Here is a 21024-nt window from a genome sequence, read left to right as displayed (position 1 = left end):
GCCCGTCTCTTTTCTGTCGCCGCCACCTGTAACTTATTGGTAGTCTGCGTACGAGGCGCAGATTCGCCGTCCTATCAACAATCATTCCATCCAATCTAGCACGAATCACCGCGTGGATAGTAGACGAGAGGCATATGTATGTACGAGGTAGCGTCGCAGCAGATTCATGCTTCCAAAGTGGTCTGGATTGCTATTAGTTCAAAGACTTGGCCATGGCCATCACTGGTCATTTGATCGCCGCCTGTTTGATTAATACATATTGGTCGGCCGTTATGATATTATGTAAAGCTACTGGGTAGGTAGTCAATCTCTTCCCTTCCGTTGGACGGGTGGCCAAGTGTCGTGATGATCCCCCCCGTCCACCAATTTCCCCTCAAAAGTAATGTAAAAGTAATCCTGTTTGCCTGTTATAGCCGCTCTGTAGGTAATGCCTTGACCAGTCGTAATCCCTCATTATTCCATAAGTCCTCCTTGTCCAAACGTATTCATGAATCTAACCTCATCCGCCTGCCGATCCAGGGCCTCGCGCATCTGCTCTGCATAGCGCTGCCTCTCCTCTCCTTCGGCCGCCGTGTCCAAGTCCGGCTCCTCGTCAAAGTCCTTGGATTGATAGAGTGGCGTCGGCGTGAAGCTAACGAGCCCCAGCCTCTCGCCTGTCCAGAACAAAACATTATCATCATTGGGCCGATCCGGACCCTCTCTCGACTTTGTGGACACAATTTTCCGCGCCAGCTCGCCAGCTGCACTCATTGAGGCGAATAGCGATGGGGCATCGTCGCCCTCGCAATGGCCAATCCTCAGTCGACGGCACTCTGTCAGACCATCTCTCTCAAACCATTTGATGGAGCCGGCTCCATCTGAGAAGACAATCTTGGTACCGTGGTTGGCCACTGACAGGATGGAGGCAGACGCGGCTGTTTGCCTATTCTTCATAGTAGAATTCTGCATCATCTCGCGGCCGACTGGATCTGCAACGGCCTGGGTGAGACCAAAGATCTCGAGGGATCCCTTTGATTTGTATGTTCCCCCCGCAACAAGTGTCCAGCCCTCGCCGTTTGCCTTGGATTTTGTGACCTGCTCTGTGCTGAGCTCGCCGTGCCGTCGTACTTCGCTATCCAGCGATGAGAATGGGTGAGGCATTGCTGCCATGCTGTTGATCGTAGCCCCCGAGTAGATTGAATCCATAATGACAGGGAACTTGCGTCGATCATAGTGCAGGATGTTTGAAAATCTGCCACCCACGTAAATGTCGTTTGATACTAGGTCCGGTGACCCGCGTAGGGGCAGATGTATAATGCTGACGGGCGTGGGTTGAGAAAGAGACGCGTATGGGAGCAGCGGTGTCGGGTCAAATATTGACTTAAAAATATCGTTTTGGTCCACCTGCTCTACAGCCGCCTGTGTAACCCTAGCTCTTGCACGGAAATCATGTAAATGAATTCCAAGAGACGTTCCCACTGTCAAAGGAACATCATTTTGAATCTTGGAAAGAGCCGTGATGGACCATTCGAACGATTCGCGGCTCACGACTTCTAGCCGTTCGAGATCGATTTCGATCAAATCTGCAGCTGGCCGTTAGCATCCCGGAGAGATTGCCTTCCCATTGAGGGGTGTCCTGTTTTACTCACGGCTTTGTACAGCAAAATATGCACGATGTCTATGGTTGTCTACGCTAACGCATTCCGTAACCCCAGTATCAACTCTCTTGGATCGTCGAGTGTTTATGCTTCCCGGACCATCGATGAAAAGAATGTCGGATTTGCTGGTGGCAAGGATAGAGCCGGCCTTGCCCCTTGTTCCTTTGACGTCCCACAAACAGATGGAACCGTCGTCGAGCGGTGATACAGCAAGCATTGCGCCTACGCCATCGTTTCCATCGTATGGGTAATAGAGCTCCAATCCACGAGCCTCCATCATGGCCTCGTACCCTCGGTCGCGGATCCGAGGAGTTTGCAGCCAGTTGACACAAGTCGGCCCATTCCGTTGTATATACTCGCTGTACCAGGAGACTCGCTCGTTGGGGAATGTCGGATCCCAGTTTGCCATATCCTGAAGCTCTTGCCATCGCTGACTCCTCCGTTGCGGCTTGCCCTGTTCAACACTGTTCTTCTCTCCATCCACGATGGTCTTTGGGCCATCAGCGCTGGTACTTCCGGAGGCCTCTGGGTTCCCCAATGCCGTTCCATCTCGGGGCTGGTCTTCGGATTCGCTGGAAGAGAAAAGTCGACGACGGTTCTTGAGGTACTGGTACCACGGCGATTCTTCGAAACAGCGACGCTTCCATAGCTCATCATCAAGACAGAGCTTCTGCAGTTTCCGCGATACAAGCTGCAATCTGGTGATGTGCAAGGGATCCAGATCTAATGGCAACAAAGATCGAGTCAGTTGAGCACAGGCCTCGTCGTTTTTTCCCAGTCTACGGAGACGACAAGATAGTGGAGGGGCGAGTGGATCTCTTACAGCTTAGAATCTGGAGCACGATCTCATCTGGAAGCTCGTCCCAACGCGACGACCGACCGGACGAAGCCATGGCAAATGCCTCCGAGGCCAGCCTCAATGTTGCCTACCGGTGGCAGGGAGGGAGAGCAAAAACGCCAGGCTGGCCGAGATGGGCTTTTTGACGTCGCTGATGGGGCCCGAGATGGAACAGAAGAGCCGGAGGTTGGACTGGATGGCAAAGAGGTCGGGCTGGAAGATCTCTCTCAAGCGTGATTTAACAGGCCCAGGGACCTGCCCGTGCCGTCCTCGCTAGTGTGTAAGAGAGTGACAAACTCCTAGCAGCAGGCTCCGTAATATATCGCGTAAGACCAATAGCAAGGGTTCGGTTCCATACCTCGGGGGCCGAGTTAGCAGCGGGCTTGATTGGGGGAACATTTAGAGCTTCGCTGGGGAATGCCTTGTTGGTCAAAGGGCGGCTGGGGAACTGATTGGCTCGCACCACGGATAAGGTAAAAGGGGCTGGGCTCCATGCTTTAGCTCAAGTAGAAGCCGTTGTGCTAGGCACTAGCATCAGATCCCAGCTCACGCCATCTGAATGGCATCGGTCCAATGGTAACACATCGATCAACTACGATCCGGCAGTTGTAGGCATTGCCAGCAGGGCATGCAAGATGCAAATGAACATGCCAATTGTTCGTGGTGATGCTTTGTTCCATGTGGGAAGGCATGGTTTTATCGTAGGGTGTTCTATTTCGACCATCCCTGTACCTCTTTTGAAAAATGGCGAAGCCTTGGTCTACCAGACGTGCCCCAATGCAGCGATTGTGTCCGCCAGCCAAATCTGCATATGTACGCAAGCTATCTCTACGATTTAGAGAACATTTCTCTCTGGTCTGTGTGTCAGCATGGGTCGCTGAATCTTTGGTAAGGCTGAGTCAAAGAGAGCAATGGGTGGCACCAGCCAGCCACACCATTACTCCACTCGAAAAATAGCAGTAGCATCATCTTCACGAACGCCTCAATGCAGCCAGAGAATCTTTTTCGAAACAAGCATCATCAATCACAAGATGTAGGCGAGTGTCAAGGGGGAGTCTATTGCAATGGCCACAAGAACTGTATATACAGTTTTATTTTAATGCAATCTAGCAATATAAGTTGTCGTCTAATCTCTAGATGCCTGACTCAATGGGCTGATGTAAATGCGGGCATCAAAGAAGACGCGTAGCGCGTTGGAAAATCAGACGATGCAAGGCAAAAGATCAGTAAGATTAGATGCATCTGTTGTAAACAAACAAGAGTGATTGGGGAAGCAGACCAATTAGGGCTTTTCGCCTGAATTTCTGCCTTGCCCACAACGCTCTCTTCGCTCTGCCAGCTGGCGGGCTCACACTGATTCCCCCCTCCTCGACACCAACCCTCAGGGACTCTTCTTTTCTCCTCCACCCTCAAAACAACTTGACCAATTCATCCATCTCCGCACCCAATTCACTCCGCCTCGTGCTGATAATCCTCATTAAAGAGGCGTGCACGTGATTATAACTCATCTTTCTTTTCCTAATATTGAGCTTCGACTCTGAGTCTTTCTTCCTTCCATCCTTCTTCCATCATCACCACAACTCGATACATGCTAGTGATCTCATCAGGCATCATCAATCATTCTGCACTTCACAGATTAGCAGAGCATTTCTATCAAAGCTATCGGCAACTCTTCAAGCTCCTGCACCTACTCCATCTCTAGAGCGATCACCAACTTACGAGTTGTTTACCTCCAAGTCTCTCCTCTTTTGCAGGCAGAAATCCATCTCAGTCATCAATTTCAGAGGCTAGCATCTCAAGGAATGACCAAAGATATCGAGAAAGAATCTCTCTAGAAGTCTTCGGGTCATCTATCTCAACATGCCTAACTTTGGCGAAGTATGTTCCACCCTTGACCACTCATCTCCGCCATCACAATACTAACTTCAAAAGTCTACCATCCCAAAATATGGATGGAGTAAGCCGACAATCGTCCAAATCCCTAGACCTACGGCTTATCAGCAATACGTAGCAAGGAATCAATCTCGAGAGGATCCCTTCGCTGCTTGTGCTAGGAATGAAATTCCGCCCCCTGGTGGCTCCCCTTATGATGACCAGGAGACTCAACCCTATGTTCTGGAACATCCATCCCGCTCCAAATGGAGCATGGGACGCAACCTTACTCATCCTAAGCCGTCTACCAAAGCGGATCGCGATGAAACACGCTCTGAGTGGGAGACTGTCGTTGGCGATGATGAAGGTGACAGCCAAATGGCCAATGCACCAACCGAAGGGGTGACATTGAAAAGTCTGGGTCTCGTCCCTGAGTCTGACGACGGCGCGGATGATGATGATTCCAATGATGGCGATGCCCGAGATGTCAAGGGCAAAGGAAAGAAGCCATCCTTCTCGAGACCTGGCACTCCATTTGATGCATTCGGCTTTTCCAAAGGCCCAGAAATGCCTGAGCCACGATCTCTTAGAATGGACATGGAGGCGAGCACCCACCCATCTGTCGTCTACTGCGGACATACTGGATTCGTCAGACAGCCCGTCCATGGAGGCCCAAGCCAGAGTGCAGGCCCATTTCGCGCAAGGAATGGACTCGGCGCCTTCCCCATCAACTCCAAGACTTCGAGCGACGAGAGTACCGATCGTTTCAAATACGATGGAGAGGCTTACTCGACCTTTTTGCAGCCTTCCAGCACGAGGGAAACCAAAACCTCAAAGCGTCGACCTGCAGGCATGTTCGAAGACGAAGGTTTCACTCTACGAACCAAAGTAGAACAAGGACGAAATGACACCACTTTCTACAATCCGACCGCCGTTCAGTCGACCTAGAAGGTCAACGACGAGGTGCGAATTCCCGTTGATAGGGCTCAGAAGACTCGTTACCAACCCTACGCCCAGCATGACTCTGAGGCCGTCGTTGAAGAAGATGATGAGTGCTGGCCGCGAGTTTGCAACGACGCTGGCACAGAGGCTGATTGGCAAACGGTTACCACCGGACCAGTTTGCAAGATGCAAAATCAATCTGATCTCAACCTCATCAAGGGTACTGGCAGCAGCCTTGCTGATGTCTCCGATATTATGGAGGAGCAACCTTATCCTGTTGAGCACCGCAGAGCTCCTGGTACAATCTCGCACCAACGCAATCGATCCATCCACCACCGTGCTGAGGGATTCTTCACCGAGGACCCTGCATGGACTACTCCTCGCATCAGAAATGCTCGTGGAGTTCCCAATGCTGATCATCGTCGTCAGCAAGTCTTTGGAGAGATTACACGTCCCGCTAACCGGAAATTGTCGAATCCTTTTCAGACTCCTCCAGACTGGAAAAATTCACCCCGAGTCATAGAGCTAGACGACAGTCCTGATAAAGATGAGGATAAATATTCGAAGCAAACTGTCCAAGGACGGACGATTCCTCCTCCCCTGACACGTAACGACTCTACCGAGACTGTTTGGCCGGCAGTCCCTCGTCGTAACGAAACGGTGAACGAGTTCGACCAGGCTTTCTGCGAAACTCAAGTTGGTGATTCGACTCTACCCAGTGATGATTCCGCCAACGTGTTCTCTCGTCTGCCGTTCGATTTGATCGACTTGGAAGAAGCTGCCAAGTGCTACGGCTCTCAGAGATATCGCAACGCGGAAGATGCTAATACGTTTGCTGAGCGGGCAAGACTTGGGCCTCTCTGGTCTGGGAGCTCTCCTGAGGCCGGTCCATCCTCGTCTGGTTCTTACCGCCTCGGTGGCTCTGGCAATCCTTCTGTGGAGCGCCCCTCTACTGCGGTGTTTCGCGACCAAGTGACTCGTGGCCGTCCCACTGGTAAGTTGACCCTTGAGTAAAGAGCAAGTAAAGATAATCTTGCTAACACTTGACGGCTCCAGTTGAGTTTGACTTCGCTGACAACACTCCAACCCCATCGTCAGCCATCCTCGGCTCGCTCAGATCGAGATTGTTTAATCCCCGACCAAAGCCAGCCCAAGAAAGCGAAAGCCGTTTTGGACATTTCCGAGCTGCAGCTGCCTTGGGAGCTAAATGCCTTCGAATCAAGGCTCCTCCTCCTGAAACTGAGAATGATCAAGAATGGACTGCCAGAAATGCCACGGGAGGCGTGCTCACCCCCTCTGAGGCCGACTTGATTGAGTCCGCCCGAGGAGAAATCATGGAACGTCGTCGATGCCCTGAAGAAACGGAGCGCAAACGCAGAATCTTGTTCATTTGCATCATGGCTTCCTCCATCGTGTTTCCACTGATTGGCCTGCTTGCTTTAATCGGCAGATTCGACTCCACCGTTTGCTGGTATGCCCTTGGCGAGACGCAGGGCTTCAGCAAAGAGCAGCGCGGCATGCTCTTGCAGCAGCTCCTGGTCGAGATTTTTGTCTATACGATTGTCATTACCTTTATGACTCTTCATTTTTCAGGCAAAATCTAAGTGCAGAAATGATCATTTCGGATCTTCTCTCTTTTTCTTTCAGGCCTCATCTCACAGCATACGAGACTATGATCTCAAGGTTTTTTGTTTTTCAGGCCATATTTCAGGACAGACACGATAATACTGTCGTCCTCTTTTGTTTTTCAAGCCTCATTTTATGGCACACAAGACAATCATCTCCAAAAAAAAAAAAAAAAAAAAATGTTTTTCGGGCCATTTTTCACAGCAGACACGATGATAGTGTTGTGCATGCTCTTTCGTTTTTCGGGCCTCGTCTCCCAGCAGACAAAATGGCAATGTCGTACTTCTTTCGTTTTCACAGGGCGCATACTATATCAGACGAGATGACTACATGTATCTTGCGCTTTTCGTTCTTCAGGCCACGTTCTACAGCAGACAAAATGGTCGTCTTTGAGCCTGCCTTCCCAGGCCGCATCTCATAGGAGACACGACCATCATATTATGCTTGCTCTTTTCACAAGCTTCGCCTCGCGGCAGACGTGGTCATGCAATGCTTGTTCGATTTTCATTTTCAGGGAAATCGCCATTTTTTTGCTTCGTTTTCTAGGCTAAAGAGGATTTTTGCTTTTTAAATACCGGTGCTCGGTTGGAGGGTAAACAGTTCTGCTCAGGATTCAGGTCATACTTGACGAGATAAGGAGAAAATCTCAAGGAACCAAACGTTTAGGCAATGTTGTTATGTAGGCAAACCAAATTGATCTCATTTGCACTGAAATGATGGCGACAACTTGTAGGTGTGATCTTGATTTCGAGCGATACGAAGCAGCACCGCACGAGCATCACGGAAAGATGAAAGACTCCAGGATTTTACAATTTATTTAGCCAAGACCTAGGACTGAAGTTCATATTGTCCAACTCTTTTCGGCACGAAGATCAAGCCAAGAAATCCCCAATGTCGTCGGCTCTTCCAGCGTGCTAATATAGGTTCCGTTGGCTAACTATTTCTTGCTGCCGCCCGAGGACTGCGAAGTGGAGTTTCCACTGGGCGAGGTGTATGTGGAGCTTCCGGCGCCGTTGTTATAGTAGGTGCTTCCATTGGAGTTGGAGTAATAGTAGGAGCCGTCCCTAGTCTTCGAGTCAGACACGGACATCAGTGGCGATCTGCAAGGGGTAGATATTACTGGTTGGAATAGTGGTAGGAGTTGGAGTTGGAAGCGCTACTACCGTAGTCACGAGCGCAATAGTGGTTGCCCTTAGAGAATCTTGTCAGAGAAGAACATTCCGAAAGAAAAACTGGAGCTTTCGGGATCGGGTACCTGGCTATTGGTGCCGGAGCTCTTGTAAGTGTAGTCAGGCATGTTGTTGAGTGGTTGTGGACAGATCAAGACTAGAATGGGATTGTGGATGGGGAATGGAGGAGGAATGTGGAAAAGAGAGTAAGAAGTTGCGAAGCCATGGCGATGTGGGAAAAGGGCGGTCAGCCTCCTCGGATAAACCACTCCCAGTCAATCAATTACTACCTAGTAGCTTTCAGACAAGTTGCGTTGGTTCAACAAGGTGTTGGTTCCTCTGCATAAAGTAAGACATTAGGCCCGAGGCTCGCGCCTTTGTCGAGGAGAGCGGGGTCGAAAGAACATGGAAGCTTCTTGATGATTTGATGCTGGGGAAATTCTAGATAGCGGAACGGATTGAGCATTCGATTTGTTATTGGGAGAGCTAATGCCACCTGGTGGAAAATATGACTAGATAAATTTTAAAGTTTTTCATCGCAATTCCGGCTTTTAATCATCAAACTCCCGAGATCACTATATCGTCTGGGATTTCAACCAACAGATTGGCCAAGGAAGAAGCTCGGGATTGATAAGCACAAGTTGCCAAGCAGTCTGATGATCAATACAAAGCAGACGGGAATCCCCAAATACTACCAACTGTTTAGGAAAATAGACGGACAAAGTTGCCTCGAACCAGATGCCCAGTTTTCAAGCTCATCCTTCTAGCTGCGATCCAAGATCGGGGCAGTGTCAAATTAGAAGCCGTCTGGACGTTGTTTTTGGAGGGGCTAAACCCATGATGTCACGCCACACGCCTTTTTGTATCCAATTGGCCCCTCCATGCCCCATAATTGATTGTACAGAGGGAAACTTTGGGCGCGATGTTACAAATCGACTCTCTGATGGGATTTTCAAGGAGAAAAGACGTGATGCATAGGTAGATTAATACGAAGGATGCGAAATATATAAACTCGCTTCTTGCTGCTTTTCTTGATAACAATAATTTGAATAATTCAATTCAAACTTGTCTGATCTCTAAATAAACAACAAAAGTCTTACCGTTCTGTACCATATTGCAATACCCTGCACCGCCATCCATACCACACATTCACCATGGTTGTTAAAGTCTTTGTGTATGCATTTCCCCCGCACTAATCAACTCTTATCGCTTTTTTAATCTCCATGCTTTGTAGCGCTAACTCGAATGAATTTACAGCACTGGTGCTACTGGTTATGTTGGAGGCACAGCCTTTGACTACATTTACAATGCTCACAAAGACAATGAGTACACTCTCCTTGTTCGAAACGAGGCTCGCGCCCAGGCCGTAAAGGCAAAGTACCCAACAGCCAAGTTTGTCTACGGCTCTCTTGATGATGTCGACATCATTGAACAGGCCGCTTCAGAAGCCGATGTTGTTGTCCGTAAGTTATGAGAAACAAAGAAACAAGACTGGTCTATGAGTTTTGAGTCTCACAATGCAATCTAGACACTGCAGACTCAGCCGACCACATCGCTAGTGCCCAAGCAATTGCCAAGGGTCTGGAGAAGGGCCACACTGCCGAAAAGCCTGGATACTGGCTACACCTTTCCGGAACGGGCATCTTGACCTGGTACGATCTTGTCAACGGCAGAGAGGGACAGCCTCCTCTTCCCGAGCAGAAATATCACGACATCAACGACATTGAGCGCATCAAGACTTTGGATGATCGGGCCCCCCATAGACTCATTGACAAGATTGTCATCGGTTCCAATTCCGATGCTGTCAAGATTGCCATCCTCTGCCCGCCTCTCATCTACGGCAAGGGTTCTGGTGCTGGCAACACGCAGACCATCCAGATCCCCACCCTCGTGGACATGACTCTGAGCGAGGGATTCGCGCCCGTTGTTGGAGATGGCAAGAATGAGTGGGATTACGTCCACATTGACGACCTGGCCGACCTGTTTCTCAAGCTCTTCAACGCCACTCAGGACCCCTCAAAGAACGCCAACCCCGAGATCTTTGGTGCTAATGGCTACTTTTACGTTCCTTATGGCACGTTGAATTTCACAAAGATTGCCGAGCGGGCTGCGGAGGAAATTAAGAAGCAGGGATACTTGGCAGATGTCCCGGTCAAGAGAGTGACTTTTGCTGAGCAGAAGAAGCTCAAGGGTTTCCAACCGGTAGCGGTATCGCTGGGCACCAACTCCAAGGGCGTGGCTGAGAGAGCTTCCAAATATCTTGGCTGGGCGCCCCAGCAAAGAATCAGTGTGGAGGATGATGTTGCCGAGGTGGTGAGCCAGAGGGCGAAGCAATTGGGATTGTAGAAGAGGTTGGGTGTTTGTTTGATTGTTTAGAGAAGAGCATGGACGTAAGAATTGAAGCTTAGCAATTCACAGTATGGTTGTAAAGAGGCCTAGAGACTCAAGAGCACGGCATAACGAATAGACTCATAACTCGGGGTTCTTCATCAACATCTCGCCCCAGCAACGCCGTCAATGGCGAAAAACCACCGCCCCGTGAAAAATTTCCTTGGGCATGGCCCAGTGATTGGCTGCTGACCGTGTACCCTCATCATGTCCGAGATCATTGGTGGCTCAGCCTCTCAAGCGCGAAAGAAAATTTCAACGAGAGCCTTTCCCAAGTAGGTCTAGCGCAATAAGGGACCTACGGTAAAACTTATCGCTTGCCCCACCTTGCATGCACATTTGCTTGCTGTGGAAAAAAAAAAAAAGTTCGCAGCAAAAAGTAAAGGCGGCAGAAATTCTTTGGCGGCCGGGCTCTGAAAATTTGGTGGGAAGTATTTCTTGCAAACCAACCCCACGTTTGCTCTCTTTTTTTTCCCTTTCCACCATATCCATCTCCTCCTTCATATCAGCCTTCACGTCAGTTTGAAGGTTCTTTTTTCTTCTTCTTATCCTTCATAACCTTAAAAAAAATGGCGGACGAGGTTTACGACGGTGCCGTCGGCATCGATCTGGGTGAGTTGCACACAAAAATCTTTTTCTGCTTCTCGTCGATATGCCCCTCATCCATGTTGCTGGCAAACCGACGAGCGAATTGCGTGAGCATCAGAGGAAACCTTTCCTCTCTTCTCTCTTCAATGCAATCATAAATCATCAATTTAAACCTTTAACTCTTCGAAACTAACATAATCTCTTCTTCAAGGTACCACCTACTCTTGCGTTGCCACCTACGAGGGTAACAATGTCGAGATCATTGCCAACGAGCAGGGTTCCTTCACCACCCCCTCCTTCGTTTCCTTCACGGACAAGGAGCGTCTCATTGGTGAGGCCGCCAAGAACAATGCTGCCATGAACCCCATCAACACCGTCTTCGATGCCAAGTGAGTATACTTCTCGCCATTCACAAATTACTCTGCGAGAGTTTTGGGGCTGACAAAAATTTTCACTCAAGGCGTCTGATCGGCCGTCGCTTCGATGACCCCACCGTCAAGAAGGATATCGAGTCTTGGCCCTTCAAGGTCATTGACGATGCTGGCAACCCCAAGATTGAGGTTGAGTACCTCGGCGAGAAGAAGAGCTTCTCCGCCCAGGAGATCTCCTCCATGGTCCTCCTCAAGGTACGCTTCTTCTCTATATTCGCCCAGTGACATATCTGAGGCAAGAAAATTTTCTGTTGTGGAACCAATTCTAACATACAAAAACTACAGATGAAGGAGATTGCTGAGACCAAGCTCGGCAAGAAGGTTGAGAAGGCTGTCATCACTGTCCCTGCCTACTTCAACGACAACCAGCGTCAGGCTACCAAGGATGCTGGTGCCATTGCTGGCCTTAACGTCCTCCGTATCATCAACGAGCCTACCGCTGCTGCTATCGCCTACGGTCTGGGTGCTGGTAAGACTGAGAAGGAGCGCAACGTCCTGATCTACGATCTTGGTGGTGGTACTTTCGATGTCTCCCTGCTCAACATCCAGGGTGGTGTCTTCACCGTCAAGGCTACCGCTGGTGACACCCACTTGGGTGGCCAGGACTTTGACACCAACCTGTTGGACCACTGCAAGAAGGAGTTCACTCGCAAGAGCAAGAAGGACCCCAGCAACGACCCCCGTGCTCTCCGAAGACTCCGCACTGCTTGCGAGCGTGCCAAGCGTACCCTCTCCAGCGGTGCCCAGGCCACCATTGAGATTGACTCTCTCTTCGAGGGTGAGGACTTCACCATGACCATCACCCGTGCTCGTTTCGAGGAGCTTAACGCCAAGGCCTTTGCCGGCACTCTCGAGCCTGTTGCCCAGGTCCTCAAGGATGCTGCTATCGAGAAGAGCGCCGTCGAGGAGATTGTCTTGGTCGGTGGTTCTACCCGTATCCCCAAGATCCAGAAGCTTCTGTCCGAGTTCTTCGACGGCAAGAAGCTCGAGAAGAGCATCAACCCCGATGAGGCTGTTGCCTACGGTGCCGCCGTCCAGGCCGGTATCCTCTCCGGAAAGGCCACCTCCGCCGAGACCGCCGACCTCCTCCTGCTCGACGTTGTTCCCCTGTCCCTGGGTGTCGCCATGGAGGGTAACATCTTCGCTCCCGTCGTTCCCCGTGGACAAACCGTGCCCACGCTGAAGAAGGTATTTGGGTCCACTTTTATTCCATTGTATTGCTCTGATGCTAATATGAAAATAGCGAACCTTCACCACCGTTGCCGACAACCAGCAGACCGTTCAGTTCCCCGTCTTCCAGGGTGAGCGTGTCAACTGCGAGGACAACACCTCTCTGGGAGAGTTCACTCTTGCTCCTATCCCTCCTATGCGCGCTGGCGAGGCTGTCCTTGAGGTTGTCTTCGAGGTTGACGCCAACGGTATTCTCAAGGTCACCGCCACTGAGAAGTCCTCTGGCCGCAGTGCCAACATCACCATCTCCAACTCTGTCGGCAAGCTGTCTACCGGTGAGATTGAGAAGATGATCAGCGATGCTGAGGCTTTCAAGTCCAACGATGAGGCTTTCAGCAAGCGTTTCGAGGCTAAGCAGCAGCTCGAGTCCTACATTGGCCGTGTTGAGGAGATTGTCTCCGACCCTACCCTGTCCCTCAAGCTCAAGCGTGGCCAGAAGGAGAAGATTGAGTCCACCATCAGCGACGCCATGGCCGCTCTCGAGCTTGGCGACAGCACCGCTGAGGACCTGAAGAAGCAGGAGCTCGCCCTCAAGCGCCTTGTCACCAAGGCCATGTCCTCCCGATAAATGCATCAATCGGCGAGAGATGATGGGATAAAAAAGCGGGATGTAGTGGGATTCCGGGAGTTGGGTGTGGAAAACAAAAAAATTTGGGCGACTGGTAGCATAAAGATCGCTCACTGGTCCTTAGCGCCTTGGGAAGAGCGCTATCATGGGAGGAATATCAACCTCCTATTTCCTTGTTTCATATTTTTCTCCAAATCTGTGTCCATTCAATTGAGAAGATACCGAGGCATCTGAAGAGTTTTTTTTTGCATTTTCACTCTCCTCGACTTCTTGCATGGGTGCAATAATGACATGCCAAAATAGCTGGGGGGTTCATGAAAAGAATGACGACGATGCTGCTGCACATTGGGAGGAACCCATTTGTGTGAGGCACGAACGATATGTGGACTACGCATAGACTCGGTAGAATGGAAAATACGGATTAAAACCGTTAAACTTGATTAATTGTGCTATGATGCTTTATGTGACGCTGTCTTTTATGTAATTGAAGCCGGCGAACAGATCCAGTATCGCTATTTAGTTGTAATCCACGGACTTGATCATCAACATCCCAAGTTGGTCGTCCAGCATGCCATATTCCAAGAGTAGATAATACTGGAAGAAGGTAAGGAAGTTAGTAAATAACAGTAGCAGGTAGTCGATGGCAGTCAACGGTAGTCGATGGTAGTTAATGGTAGTTAATGGTAGTTAATGGTAGTTAATGGTAGTTAATGGTAGTTAATGGTAGTTAATGGTAGTTAATGGTAGTAGGTAGTAGTAGCAGAGAGTAAATAACACTAGAAGAAGGTAGTAATAGTATTTAATAGTAGTAGAGAGTAGATGATAGTAGCAGAGAGTAAATGGTAGTAGCAGAGAGTAAATGGTAGTAGATGGAGGTTTTTATTTAAAACCATGGCGCTACTGCCCGCGATGTAACTGCGTATGTATAAATTCTATAACAAACAGGCAACTAATATGAATCTGGATGAACAGACAGAGTACATCAACATCGACAAGGGGTGGTTTTTCGTTGAGCCAAGCGCCGCCACGAAGCCTTCGAACCATCGCACATGCCGGAACAACCTCAAACCATACTCTTGGGCGAAATGGGTTCTGCTGAACGCGCTGTACCCCGGAAAGATCTCTCAGCATCATCAATGACGAATGCATTGGTGTTAAAGCTAAGTTACTACTATAGGGCTACTAGTAGTTATGACGGCGACCTTTAATACTAGGTACGCTCGTCTCATGACCAGGTAACAACTTCCTTCTAACATCATCTACTATCACTACTTTCTTCTAGTATTATCTACTCTCTGCTACTACTATATACTAGCTACACGTACTCTCTGCTACTATCATCTGCTAGGGGAAACTGTCACCGGCTCAGATTTAAACCTATGATTTGTTTAATAATGCTAACGGTGACAATGTCACCCCTATGCCTCATATACAAATTTCCAACACCCCGAGTTTTTTCCCATTGCCCATTTCCACCAAAAATATATATTTTCAACCCCAAGTGTGCAATTACGGAAGCGACGTTACTTGTCGTTGGTTTGGCGGCGTGATATGCCAATGATGACTACCTAGTACTAATATCATCACCCTGCCCCATATGATTCCACATGGCTGCCCCCAAGAAAAGAGCAGAATCTCCATATTCATACCATAGCAAGAGAAATACTGATCATGTCTGATGTAGAAAAACAAGTTCGACAGGCGACCTCACTCCCACACGTTGGGCCACTCCCCAGCCTCTTGAAATTCCCATACATCAAAGATATAATCGGCGCCATCACGAACCTGGTCCCGAGCCTCGCGAATGATCGGTTCCAGCGTCTAAAGAACACCGTGATGTCGTAAAATGTTCTTTATTCTCGCTGTAATAACCGCTTCATTGTGACCACAGCCCAATTTTCTCTCACCATAATAGCAGCCTCTCTCCTATCCACGGCAGACTCTCTTGCCGCGACAGCGGCCTCTCTCGCTTCGAGGGCAATTTCTCGATCTCTGAGAACATTTTCGAATGCTGATATGCTTATTTGTTCGTTTTCCTGATTGGCTACCGGCATCTCTTGCTGTGACATCGAAATATTTCCATCGCGTATAGCCCAGCACCGCTCGCCATCTTTTTCCATGCTCTGCTGTGATTCCTGAGTTTCCTGACGATCAGGTTCATCATGGTAGGAGCGATAGTTCTCAGTCAGATCGTCCACCTGGAGAGAACCGAACGCTGATAACATGGCTTTGTGAAAAGCAATCTGTTGTTGGCTGGTATCTAGTATATTTGGGTAGAGAGCCGACAGAAAAACGAATTTTGCCCATGTGGGCTCATTCATTAGCTTTTCATAGAGGGGATGGTGCGAAAGGAGAAACACGGAAAGGCCGCTTTTCTCATATGATGATGACTCGATCAATTCCAAGTATTCATTCTGGTCTTCTTTAGTCATATTTGTCGCCTGCTCCTAATAGGCAATAATGGCGCGAACACCATATATGTAATGGTTTCCCGCGTTCTGCCGGCTGACTCTGTCCAGTTCGATCTGTAGAGGAGGAAGTTGGGGGTTGGGACATGGGTTATTATGTGGTAAAAGGTGGACGGGAGGCGCCATCGCGTGGTCGTTGAGTTGCTTGCTTCGGCGTGGCTTTCTTCCGTGGGATCTTTTGTGTTGGCCGTCTTCTGTGCGGTTTTCGTTGATACAACTGCGTTTAACAGAGTATTTGAAGGGTGTAACACAATATAAACAAGTTCCAAAGGCGGGGGATTGTTGGCATCTCTGGATGGAAGCTGAGAGGGGTTGAGGAAGAAAGAAAAGGGGGAGAGCGAGAGGAAGAAAAGAGAGAGCTTTATAGACGAAAGGAAGGCGGTGTATTATCACGTGAAACAATTCCAACCTGTGAAATCAGGTCAGTTAATTGTCTATGCCTTCAAGTAAGCTTGAAAGCTGTAAAAGCAACTGGTAACAGCTGAAAGAAGAACCTCCCTCTTTCTTTACTTACTGTAATAGAATGCCAACACTAAAGGGCATGAATGAATCTCTCTCTATTAATTAGCTTTTTGACCGCGTATCGCTTGCTTGTAATATACTCAAAGTGTTACGTTTTATTGTCTTTTTTTTGTTTGTGTGTGGATCTGTAGCAGATATCGCGAAGATACGCCATGGTGTTGAGACGCCTTACCGACCCTGCGTGCCGCGCCTCGGATACCACCCGACTGTAAAGCGTGGGAAAGCCAAGTACACATAGGCCCATTACGGACAATTAATTCAGGGAATAAATTTCAGGACCACAAGCTGGCTATCTAGTACCCTAACGACTGCGTGAGGCTCAAGTATCAGAACAGGATGAAGAAAAGTCTGTCTATTAAATAGCCCGTATATGCCCGGTTTCTTGAACGTTCCTCTATTATCTGCTACTACTACTTACTACCTTGCTCTAGTATCAGCTACTGTTGCTAATTTTCTCTAGTAGCTGCTACGATGGCTATATTTCTCTAGTGGCTGCTCCTATGGCTATATTATGAACATGAGCTACCGCAAATACATACCTAACAAGTACAAAACTTACTTCAAGTCATGGATTCGTCTGATCAGAAATATTCCGAATCCCATGAACGGGCACCCACAGGGCGGTAATCTCCCCCCCTTGGCTAAATAATCAACACCAAACAAGGGAGAGCTCGGGAGGGGGGCCCAACACGGAGCACAAAGACGGTTGTTTGCCTAATGCGCGAGACGAGATGAATGGATCTACGTGTCTGTGTCTCCTCCCGCTGCCGATATGCGTTTGTCTCTTGTGCTGATTTGACCAGAGAAACAGAATGTCTGACCCGAGCCTTTTTATTACGTAGAGGGGCTGGTGTCCAGTCGGTTAACCCTGTGTGACTCAGGGCGAGCGAGACATGCAGCAATCACGGGTGATAGTATCTGAGGTGGTCTCTCACATTGCCCCCTTGTTTAAAACGAGCCTTGGCATCCTCTTTGTGGCCACGCCTTTTTCTTCTTTTTCTTCTTCTTTCGGATCATCAGACTTAGATTGATATATTCTCTACGTGAAGAAAGAGATTATTTTTGCATTCGTCATGACGCCTCCCGAGCGCCCGCGCGGCCAGGAGCATATTCCGGACTACCCAAAGGCCTGGATATGGATGCGCGTATTCCAGATCGTCACCAGTCTCGTCGTTCTCTTCCTCTCCATCCATGCCTTGGAAGAATTCCACGTCCCGACCGATCTTCAGGTCGTCATGATTGTCATAGTAAAAAGCTTCCGCGTCCAGTTCTCTGCAAAACAACTCTAACACCTCACTTTTCATAGTCTGCTTCCACCGTCGGCGTTTCTATTCTGCTTATTATCGCTCAATTCGCCTCTCCCCGAATTTTCAGATATTGGACGCCTCTCATATCTGACTGTGCAGTCTTTGTTGCCTGGGCCGTCTCTGCCCCGCTCTTGATTGAAGATGTATCTGATCTCGTTGCCAAGCGAGGCACTGTCCATGGGAGCGGCGATAATCCTGTTGGGCACCGACATGACGGCTCGAACCCCATCCCGATGAATCACGTCGATACCCTTTATGCTATAGGCGCTATGGGGTGTCTAGAGATGTAAGTTTGCTCACTGTGCCCAGCACAAATCCCTCCAGAAAACTGCGTGTATGGCTATGTGATGCTAATACTTATATCAAAATAAAAATTAGTGGTCTCTTCTTTTTGTCCTGGGTCGTTGACTCCATTGTCATTGACCGCCACCGCAAAGCTGGCCTCCCTTGCAAGCCAGTCAAAAGAAGGGCTTCTTTTGCCGATGGATCCCAAACCAGATCAATGAAAGTTTCGCCCCCCATGAAGCCTCGAACCAAGAAACCGCGTAGGGGCCTGAGCGCAATATTCGGCTTCGGATCAGACGGTGGTGCAGGAGGAGGCGGAGGATATGATGGTGGATGTGATGGCGGAGGAGGAGGTGGAAGTGGAGGGTGTGACGGCGGCTGATGCAAATGATCGTCTCGCTACTGGTGAGACACACGGGTTGTTCATGGCGTCGAACAAGCAAATTGTTGATTAATAGGGTTCCAATGCTCCAAAAATGGCATTCTGATGAGCTGAGATTAAGACGATCAAGCAGTATGTGCACCTACTTACACATACTAACCTTCCTGTACTCCATCTAGTATTTTAGTTAAAGGCAAATCAAGTGATAATACCATATACTGGAGAAATATAGCCATCGTAGCAGCTACTAGAAAGAATTAACAATAGCAGCAGATACCAGAGGAAGCTAGCAGTAGTAGCAGATACTAGAGGAGCATAGCAACAGTAGCAGATGCTCAAGAAACCGGGTATATACGGGCAATCCAATAGGCGGAGGTTAACGCCATGTGGGTGCCCGTTCATGGGATTCGGAGGATTTTGATCAGACAAATTCATGACTTAAAGTAAGTTTTATACTTGTTAGGTATACAAGTATGTATTTGTGGTAGCTTATGTTTATTTGTTAGCCGCCTAGATTCTATTCTCTACCAGTGGCAAATTGGTCTATGTCTTTGGTTTTTTTACCGATCAAATGATGCCTGTGTATGTCTCTTCCTAGGCTCCATCTCTATCACATCAACATGCCGTCTAGAACTTGTACACCTGCTCAGCGGTGTAGCCAAGGTCCTTCAGAGCACCGGTAAGCTCGCCCTGGTCCTTGGGGCTAACCTTGTTGCCGGAGATGGCCTTCATCAAGCCAGGGGGGCCGCAAACAAAGACTTTGATGTTGTCGCTCTTGGGCTCGGGGAGAACCTGCTTCAGCAGGTCCTTGGTGATGAAGCCGCCGCCACCGACCCAGTCCTTGGGGGCCTTGTCCAAGGTGTAGAATGCGCGGAAGCGCTGCGGGTAAGTGTTTTCGAGCTCGTCAAACTTGCTCTTCAGCAGAATGTCCTCCTTGGTGACGTTGCCGAAGATGAGGGTGACCTTGGTCTTGTCGTTGGGGTTCTTGAAAATGGCTCGCACAAGCTGGTACATGGGGGTGATACCAGTGCCACCAGCGATGAGGGCAATGTGGTCGTGCTTGTTCTCAGACCAGGGGTACTTGGGGAGAGGGCCCTTGATGGCAAGCTCCTCGCCAACCTTGAGGCCGTGGATGTGGGTGCTCATAGGTCCATCGGGGTACTTCTTAACCAAGAGGTCGATGAAGCCCCTGTCATCTTACGTTGAGATTGACTGTCAGTATTTTCATTGCAAGAACAGGACGGGTCCTTACTTACCCTCATCACTGACGGGAGTATAAGGACGGAGAGTTGCCTTCTCGGCATCGGGGGCCTTGAACTTGGTCAGGATAGCGCTGGCAATGTGCAGGCCAGAAACTTGGTCCTTCTCCGGCAGCTCGAATCGAACTCTCTTGGTGTTGTGGTTCACATCCTCAACCTCCGAGACCTTCAAGGACAGCCAACCCTGGTCACCACCGGTAAACGCCGCCTTGGGAGCAGCGCCAACGACTTCCTTGACCTTGCTCTCAGCCTTGGAACCGCTGAGGAAGTAGGCGGCGGCACCAGCGACGCCAACAGCGCCAGCACCGTAAAGGAGAGTGTTTGAGCTGCCCTTGGCACCAGACTCGGTGGCATAGCGGCGCGCATGCTGCAAGATGGTGAGTCTCAATTAGCCCGTCTGCAGCGGCAATTTGGGTTGACTCGGACTGAGCATATGGAGCTGTCGGCTCTTCAAGCTTACCATCTTCAGCGGCTGGGCCGCACGGAAAACTGATCTAGCAAACATTCTGAATTCTAAGAAGTCTCCCAACAGCGATTGAGGCTTGTAGAGAGGAATTGGTCCCAGAAATCGTCGAGGAAGGGATTGGATGAGATAAACAGCAAGCTGCCAAAAAGTCCGTCAGCCACCAAGATTGCCGAGCGTTAGACGTGCAATGAATGACGGCATTCGCCACGTGATTGGCCCGTGGCCGCTGTCCACTTTAAATACAATGTCCAAATCGCCATTTATTTCCGAGGGGCTGCTATGACGAATTATCGAGCCGAATTGTAGTGCAGGATTGGTAATGCTCCCCAGTGCTTGGTAAGTCGAGAAGCCGCTATTGATACTGTTTGATTTTGTGGTGTTAATCGGCTATCAAGTGGGATTCTTCTCTTTGCATCTGTCCATCTGCATCTGCTGGCGACGATCAAAAGCCAAAACAATGTCGTGGCGTTGATACGCCAGCCACCACAGGAACCAGGAACCAGGAACCCAATCATTGGATGCATGTAAATAATCAATTCATCTAGATGAATGTAGCTCAATTCATGGTGGTTGGCATGTGTTTGAACATCGTCACTATGATGCTAAAAACCTGCTTTGCAGTGGGAAATGTCCTGTTTTTGTAATTTTCTCGAATCTAGCCAATGCCTCCTCAAATAGATCCAAGAACTTGATCTATAGCTCATTGAGACATTGCTTCCATATCTATCTATGCTGAGGATTGAGAGGTCATCCACCTTCTCAATTCCATCGATACGGCCGTTGTTATTATCACAAGAACTCTCACTGATAGTCTCCGAGTCTCTTCGCTTTTTCTAGGGTAAACTGTCCAAGCTTGGGAGTATAACACCAACACATCACATGGAGAGGAAATACAAAGCCACTCCTAAACAATCCCTTTGGGCCAAATAGTTTCCGTTTTTATTACATCTAACAACTCAATCCGGTCCCATGTAATTCACTCGCGGTGTTATCAAACATCCATCCATCATGGAAAGCAGAGCCACGCCAGGCCCAGCCAAAATACA

General features: G+C 49.1%; 8 protein-coding genes across 8 annotated transcripts; 4 read left to right on the top strand and 4 right to left on the bottom strand.

Moving 5' to 3' along the window:
• Positions 1 to 183: 183 nt before the first annotated feature.
• Positions 184 to 2851, bottom strand: V8C40DRAFT_230227 (F-box protein). The gene is made up of 3 exons (XM_083212658.1): positions 2461 to 2851; positions 1629 to 2360; positions 184 to 1562 (listed from the first exon to the last, which is right to left on the bottom strand). The coding sequence occupies exons 1-3, from the start codon at positions 2528 to 2530 to the stop codon at positions 454 to 456; spliced, it is 1911 nt and encodes a 636-aa protein (XP_083079212.1). The 5' UTR covers positions 2531 to 2851; the 3' UTR covers positions 184 to 453.
• A 1041-nt stretch (positions 2852 to 3892) lies between these two features.
• Positions 3893 to 7101, top strand: V8C40DRAFT_279360 (uncharacterized protein). Its single transcript, XM_083221219.1, has 4 exons — positions 3893 to 4353; positions 4408 to 5235; positions 5296 to 6283; positions 6346 to 7101. The coding sequence occupies exons 1-4, from the start codon at positions 4336 to 4338 to the stop codon at positions 6891 to 6893; spliced, it is 2382 nt and encodes a 793-aa protein (XP_083079211.1). The 5' UTR covers positions 3893 to 4335; the 3' UTR covers positions 6894 to 7101.
• A 339-nt stretch (positions 7102 to 7440) lies between these two features.
• V8C40DRAFT_230223 (uncharacterized protein) lies at positions 7441 to 8259 on the bottom strand. The gene is made up of 3 exons (XM_083212657.1): positions 8171 to 8259; positions 8036 to 8106; positions 7441 to 7979 (listed from the first exon to the last, which is right to left on the bottom strand). Exons 1-3 carry the CDS (start codon positions 8210 to 8212, stop codon positions 7853 to 7855), a joined length of 240 nt encoding a protein of 79 aa, XP_083079210.1. The 5' UTR covers positions 8213 to 8259; the 3' UTR covers positions 7441 to 7852.
• An 891-nt stretch (positions 8260 to 9150) lies between these two features.
• Positions 9151 to 10479, top strand: V8C40DRAFT_11087 (uncharacterized protein). Its single transcript, XM_083210788.1, has 3 exons — positions 9151 to 9258; positions 9342 to 9547; positions 9613 to 10479. Exons 1-3 carry the CDS (start codon positions 9239 to 9241, stop codon positions 10428 to 10430), a joined length of 1044 nt encoding a protein of 347 aa, XP_083079209.1. The 5' UTR covers positions 9151 to 9238; the 3' UTR covers positions 10431 to 10479.
• Positions 10480 to 10837: 358 nt separating this feature from the next.
• On the top strand, positions 10838 to 13724 carry V8C40DRAFT_230218 (heat shock protein 70 family). Its single transcript, XM_083212656.1, has 5 exons — positions 10838 to 11084; positions 11272 to 11449; positions 11521 to 11686; positions 11777 to 12679; positions 12735 to 13724. The coding sequence occupies exons 1-5, from the start codon at positions 11042 to 11044 to the stop codon at positions 13287 to 13289; spliced, it is 1845 nt and encodes a 614-aa protein (XP_083079208.1). The 5' UTR covers positions 10838 to 11041; the 3' UTR covers positions 13290 to 13724.
• A 1338-nt stretch (positions 13725 to 15062) lies between these two features.
• On the bottom strand, positions 15063 to 15592 carry V8C40DRAFT_230216 (uncharacterized protein). The gene has a single exon (XM_083212655.1). The coding sequence runs from the start codon at positions 15512 to 15514 to the stop codon at positions 15143 to 15145; it is 372 nt and encodes a 123-aa protein (XP_083079207.1). The 5' UTR covers positions 15515 to 15592; the 3' UTR covers positions 15063 to 15142.
• Positions 15593 to 17308: 1716 nt separating this feature from the next.
• On the top strand, positions 17309 to 18430 carry V8C40DRAFT_11046 (uncharacterized protein). Its single transcript, XM_083210778.1, has 3 exons — positions 17309 to 17526; positions 17586 to 17872; positions 17965 to 18430. Exons 1-3 carry the CDS (start codon positions 17353 to 17355, stop codon positions 18251 to 18253), a joined length of 750 nt encoding a protein of 249 aa, XP_083079206.1. The 5' UTR covers positions 17309 to 17352; the 3' UTR covers positions 18254 to 18430.
• A 305-nt stretch (positions 18431 to 18735) lies between these two features.
• V8C40DRAFT_230211 (cytochrome-b5 reductase) lies at positions 18736 to 20119 on the bottom strand. The gene is made up of 3 exons (XM_083212654.1): positions 19973 to 20119; positions 19510 to 19879; positions 18736 to 19449 (listed from the first exon to the last, which is right to left on the bottom strand). The coding sequence occupies exons 1-3, from the start codon at positions 20015 to 20017 to the stop codon at positions 18881 to 18883; spliced, it is 984 nt and encodes a 327-aa protein (XP_083079205.1). The 5' UTR covers positions 20018 to 20119; the 3' UTR covers positions 18736 to 18880.
• Positions 20120 to 21024: the final 905 nt, after the last annotated feature.

This window comes from Trichoderma camerunense (assembly GCF_050948025.1).
Source record: "Trichoderma camerunense strain CBS 138272 chromosome Unknown V8C40scaffold_1, whole genome shotgun sequence".
NCBI lineage: Eukaryota > Fungi > Ascomycota > Sordariomycetes > Hypocreales > Hypocreaceae > Trichoderma > Trichoderma camerunense.
The sequence above is the reverse complement of the archived record's forward strand: the minus strand, read 5'-3'. Positions and strand labels throughout refer to the sequence as shown.

Excerpts from the sequence above, each read along its gene's own strand:
- V8C40DRAFT_11046 (XM_083210778.1), top strand. The coding sequence starts at position 17,353 with ATGACGCCTCCCGAGCGCCCGCGCGGCCAGGAGCATATTCCGGACTAC. Across the intron at positions 17,527-17,585 it reads AGGTCGTCATGATTGTCATA|TCTGCTTCCACCGTCGGCGT; the intron begins GTAAAAAGCTTC and ends CACTTTTCATAG. Across the intron at positions 17,873-17,964 it reads GCTATGGGGTGTCTAGAGAT|TGGTCTCTTCTTTTTGTCCT; the intron begins GTAAGTTTGCTC and ends AATAAAAATTAG.
- V8C40DRAFT_230216 (XM_083212655.1), bottom strand. The coding sequence starts at position 15,514 with ATGTTATCAGCGTTCGGTTCTCTCCAGGTGGACGATCTGACTGAGAAC.
- V8C40DRAFT_230211 (XM_083212654.1), bottom strand. The coding sequence starts at position 20,017 with ATGTTTGCTAGATCAGTTTTCCGTGCGGCCCAGCCGCTGAAGATG. Across the intron at positions 19,880-19,972 it reads CGGCCCAGCCGCTGAAGATG|CATGCGCGCCGCTATGCCAC; the intron begins GTAAGCTTGAAG and ends ACCATCTTGCAG. Across the intron at positions 19,450-19,509 it reads TACTCCCGTCAGTGATGAGG|ATGACAGGGGCTTCATCGAC; the intron begins GTAAGTAAGGAC and ends TCTCAACGTAAG.
- V8C40DRAFT_230223 (XM_083212657.1), bottom strand. The coding sequence starts at position 8,212 with ATGCCTGACTACACTTACAAGAGCTCCGGCACCAATAGCCAG. Across the intron at positions 8,107-8,170 it reads GCTCCGGCACCAATAGCCAG|GGCAACCACTATTGCGCTCG; the intron begins GTACCCGATCCC and ends AGATTCTCTAAG. Across the intron at positions 7,980-8,035 it reads TCCTACCACTATTCCAACCA|GGACGGCTCCTACTATTACT; the intron begins GTAATATCTACC and ends CTCGAAGACTAG.
- V8C40DRAFT_230227 (XM_083212658.1), bottom strand. The coding sequence starts at position 2,530 with ATGGCTTCGTCCGGTCGGTCGTCGCGTTGGGACGAGCTTCCAGATGAG. Across the intron at positions 2,361-2,460 it reads CGTGCTCCAGATTCTAAGCT|ATCTGGATCCCTTGCACATC; the intron begins GTAAGAGATCCA and ends TGTTGCCATTAG. Across the intron at positions 1,563-1,628 it reads ATATTTTGCTGTACAAAGCC|ATTTGATCGAAATCGATCTC; the intron begins GTGAGTAAAACA and ends GGCCAGCTGCAG.
- V8C40DRAFT_230218 (XM_083212656.1), top strand. The coding sequence starts at position 11,042 with ATGGCGGACGAGGTTTACGACGGTGCCGTCGGCATCGATCTGG. Across the intron at positions 11,085-11,271 it reads TGCCGTCGGCATCGATCTGG|GTACCACCTACTCTTGCGTT; the intron begins GTGAGTTGCACA and ends CTCTTCTTCAAG. Across the intron at positions 12,680-12,734 it reads CCGTGCCCACGCTGAAGAAG|CGAACCTTCACCACCGTTGC; the intron begins GTATTTGGGTCC and ends ATATGAAAATAG.
- V8C40DRAFT_11087 (XM_083210788.1), top strand. The coding sequence starts at position 9,239 with ATGGTTGTTAAAGTCTTTGT. Across the intron at positions 9,259-9,341 it reads ATGGTTGTTAAAGTCTTTGT|CACTGGTGCTACTGGTTATG; the intron begins GTATGCATTTCC and ends ATGAATTTACAG. Across the intron at positions 9,548-9,612 it reads AGAAGCCGATGTTGTTGTCC|ACACTGCAGACTCAGCCGAC; the intron begins GTAAGTTATGAG and ends AATGCAATCTAG.
- V8C40DRAFT_279360 (XM_083221219.1), top strand. Across the intron at positions 5,236-5,295 it reads GTTTCACTCTACGAACCAAA|AAGGTCAACGACGAGGTGCG; the intron begins GTAGAACAAGGA and ends CAGTCGACCTAG. Across the intron at positions 6,284-6,345 it reads GACTCGTGGCCGTCCCACTG|TTGAGTTTGACTTCGCTGAC; the intron begins GTAAGTTGACCC and ends TGACGGCTCCAG.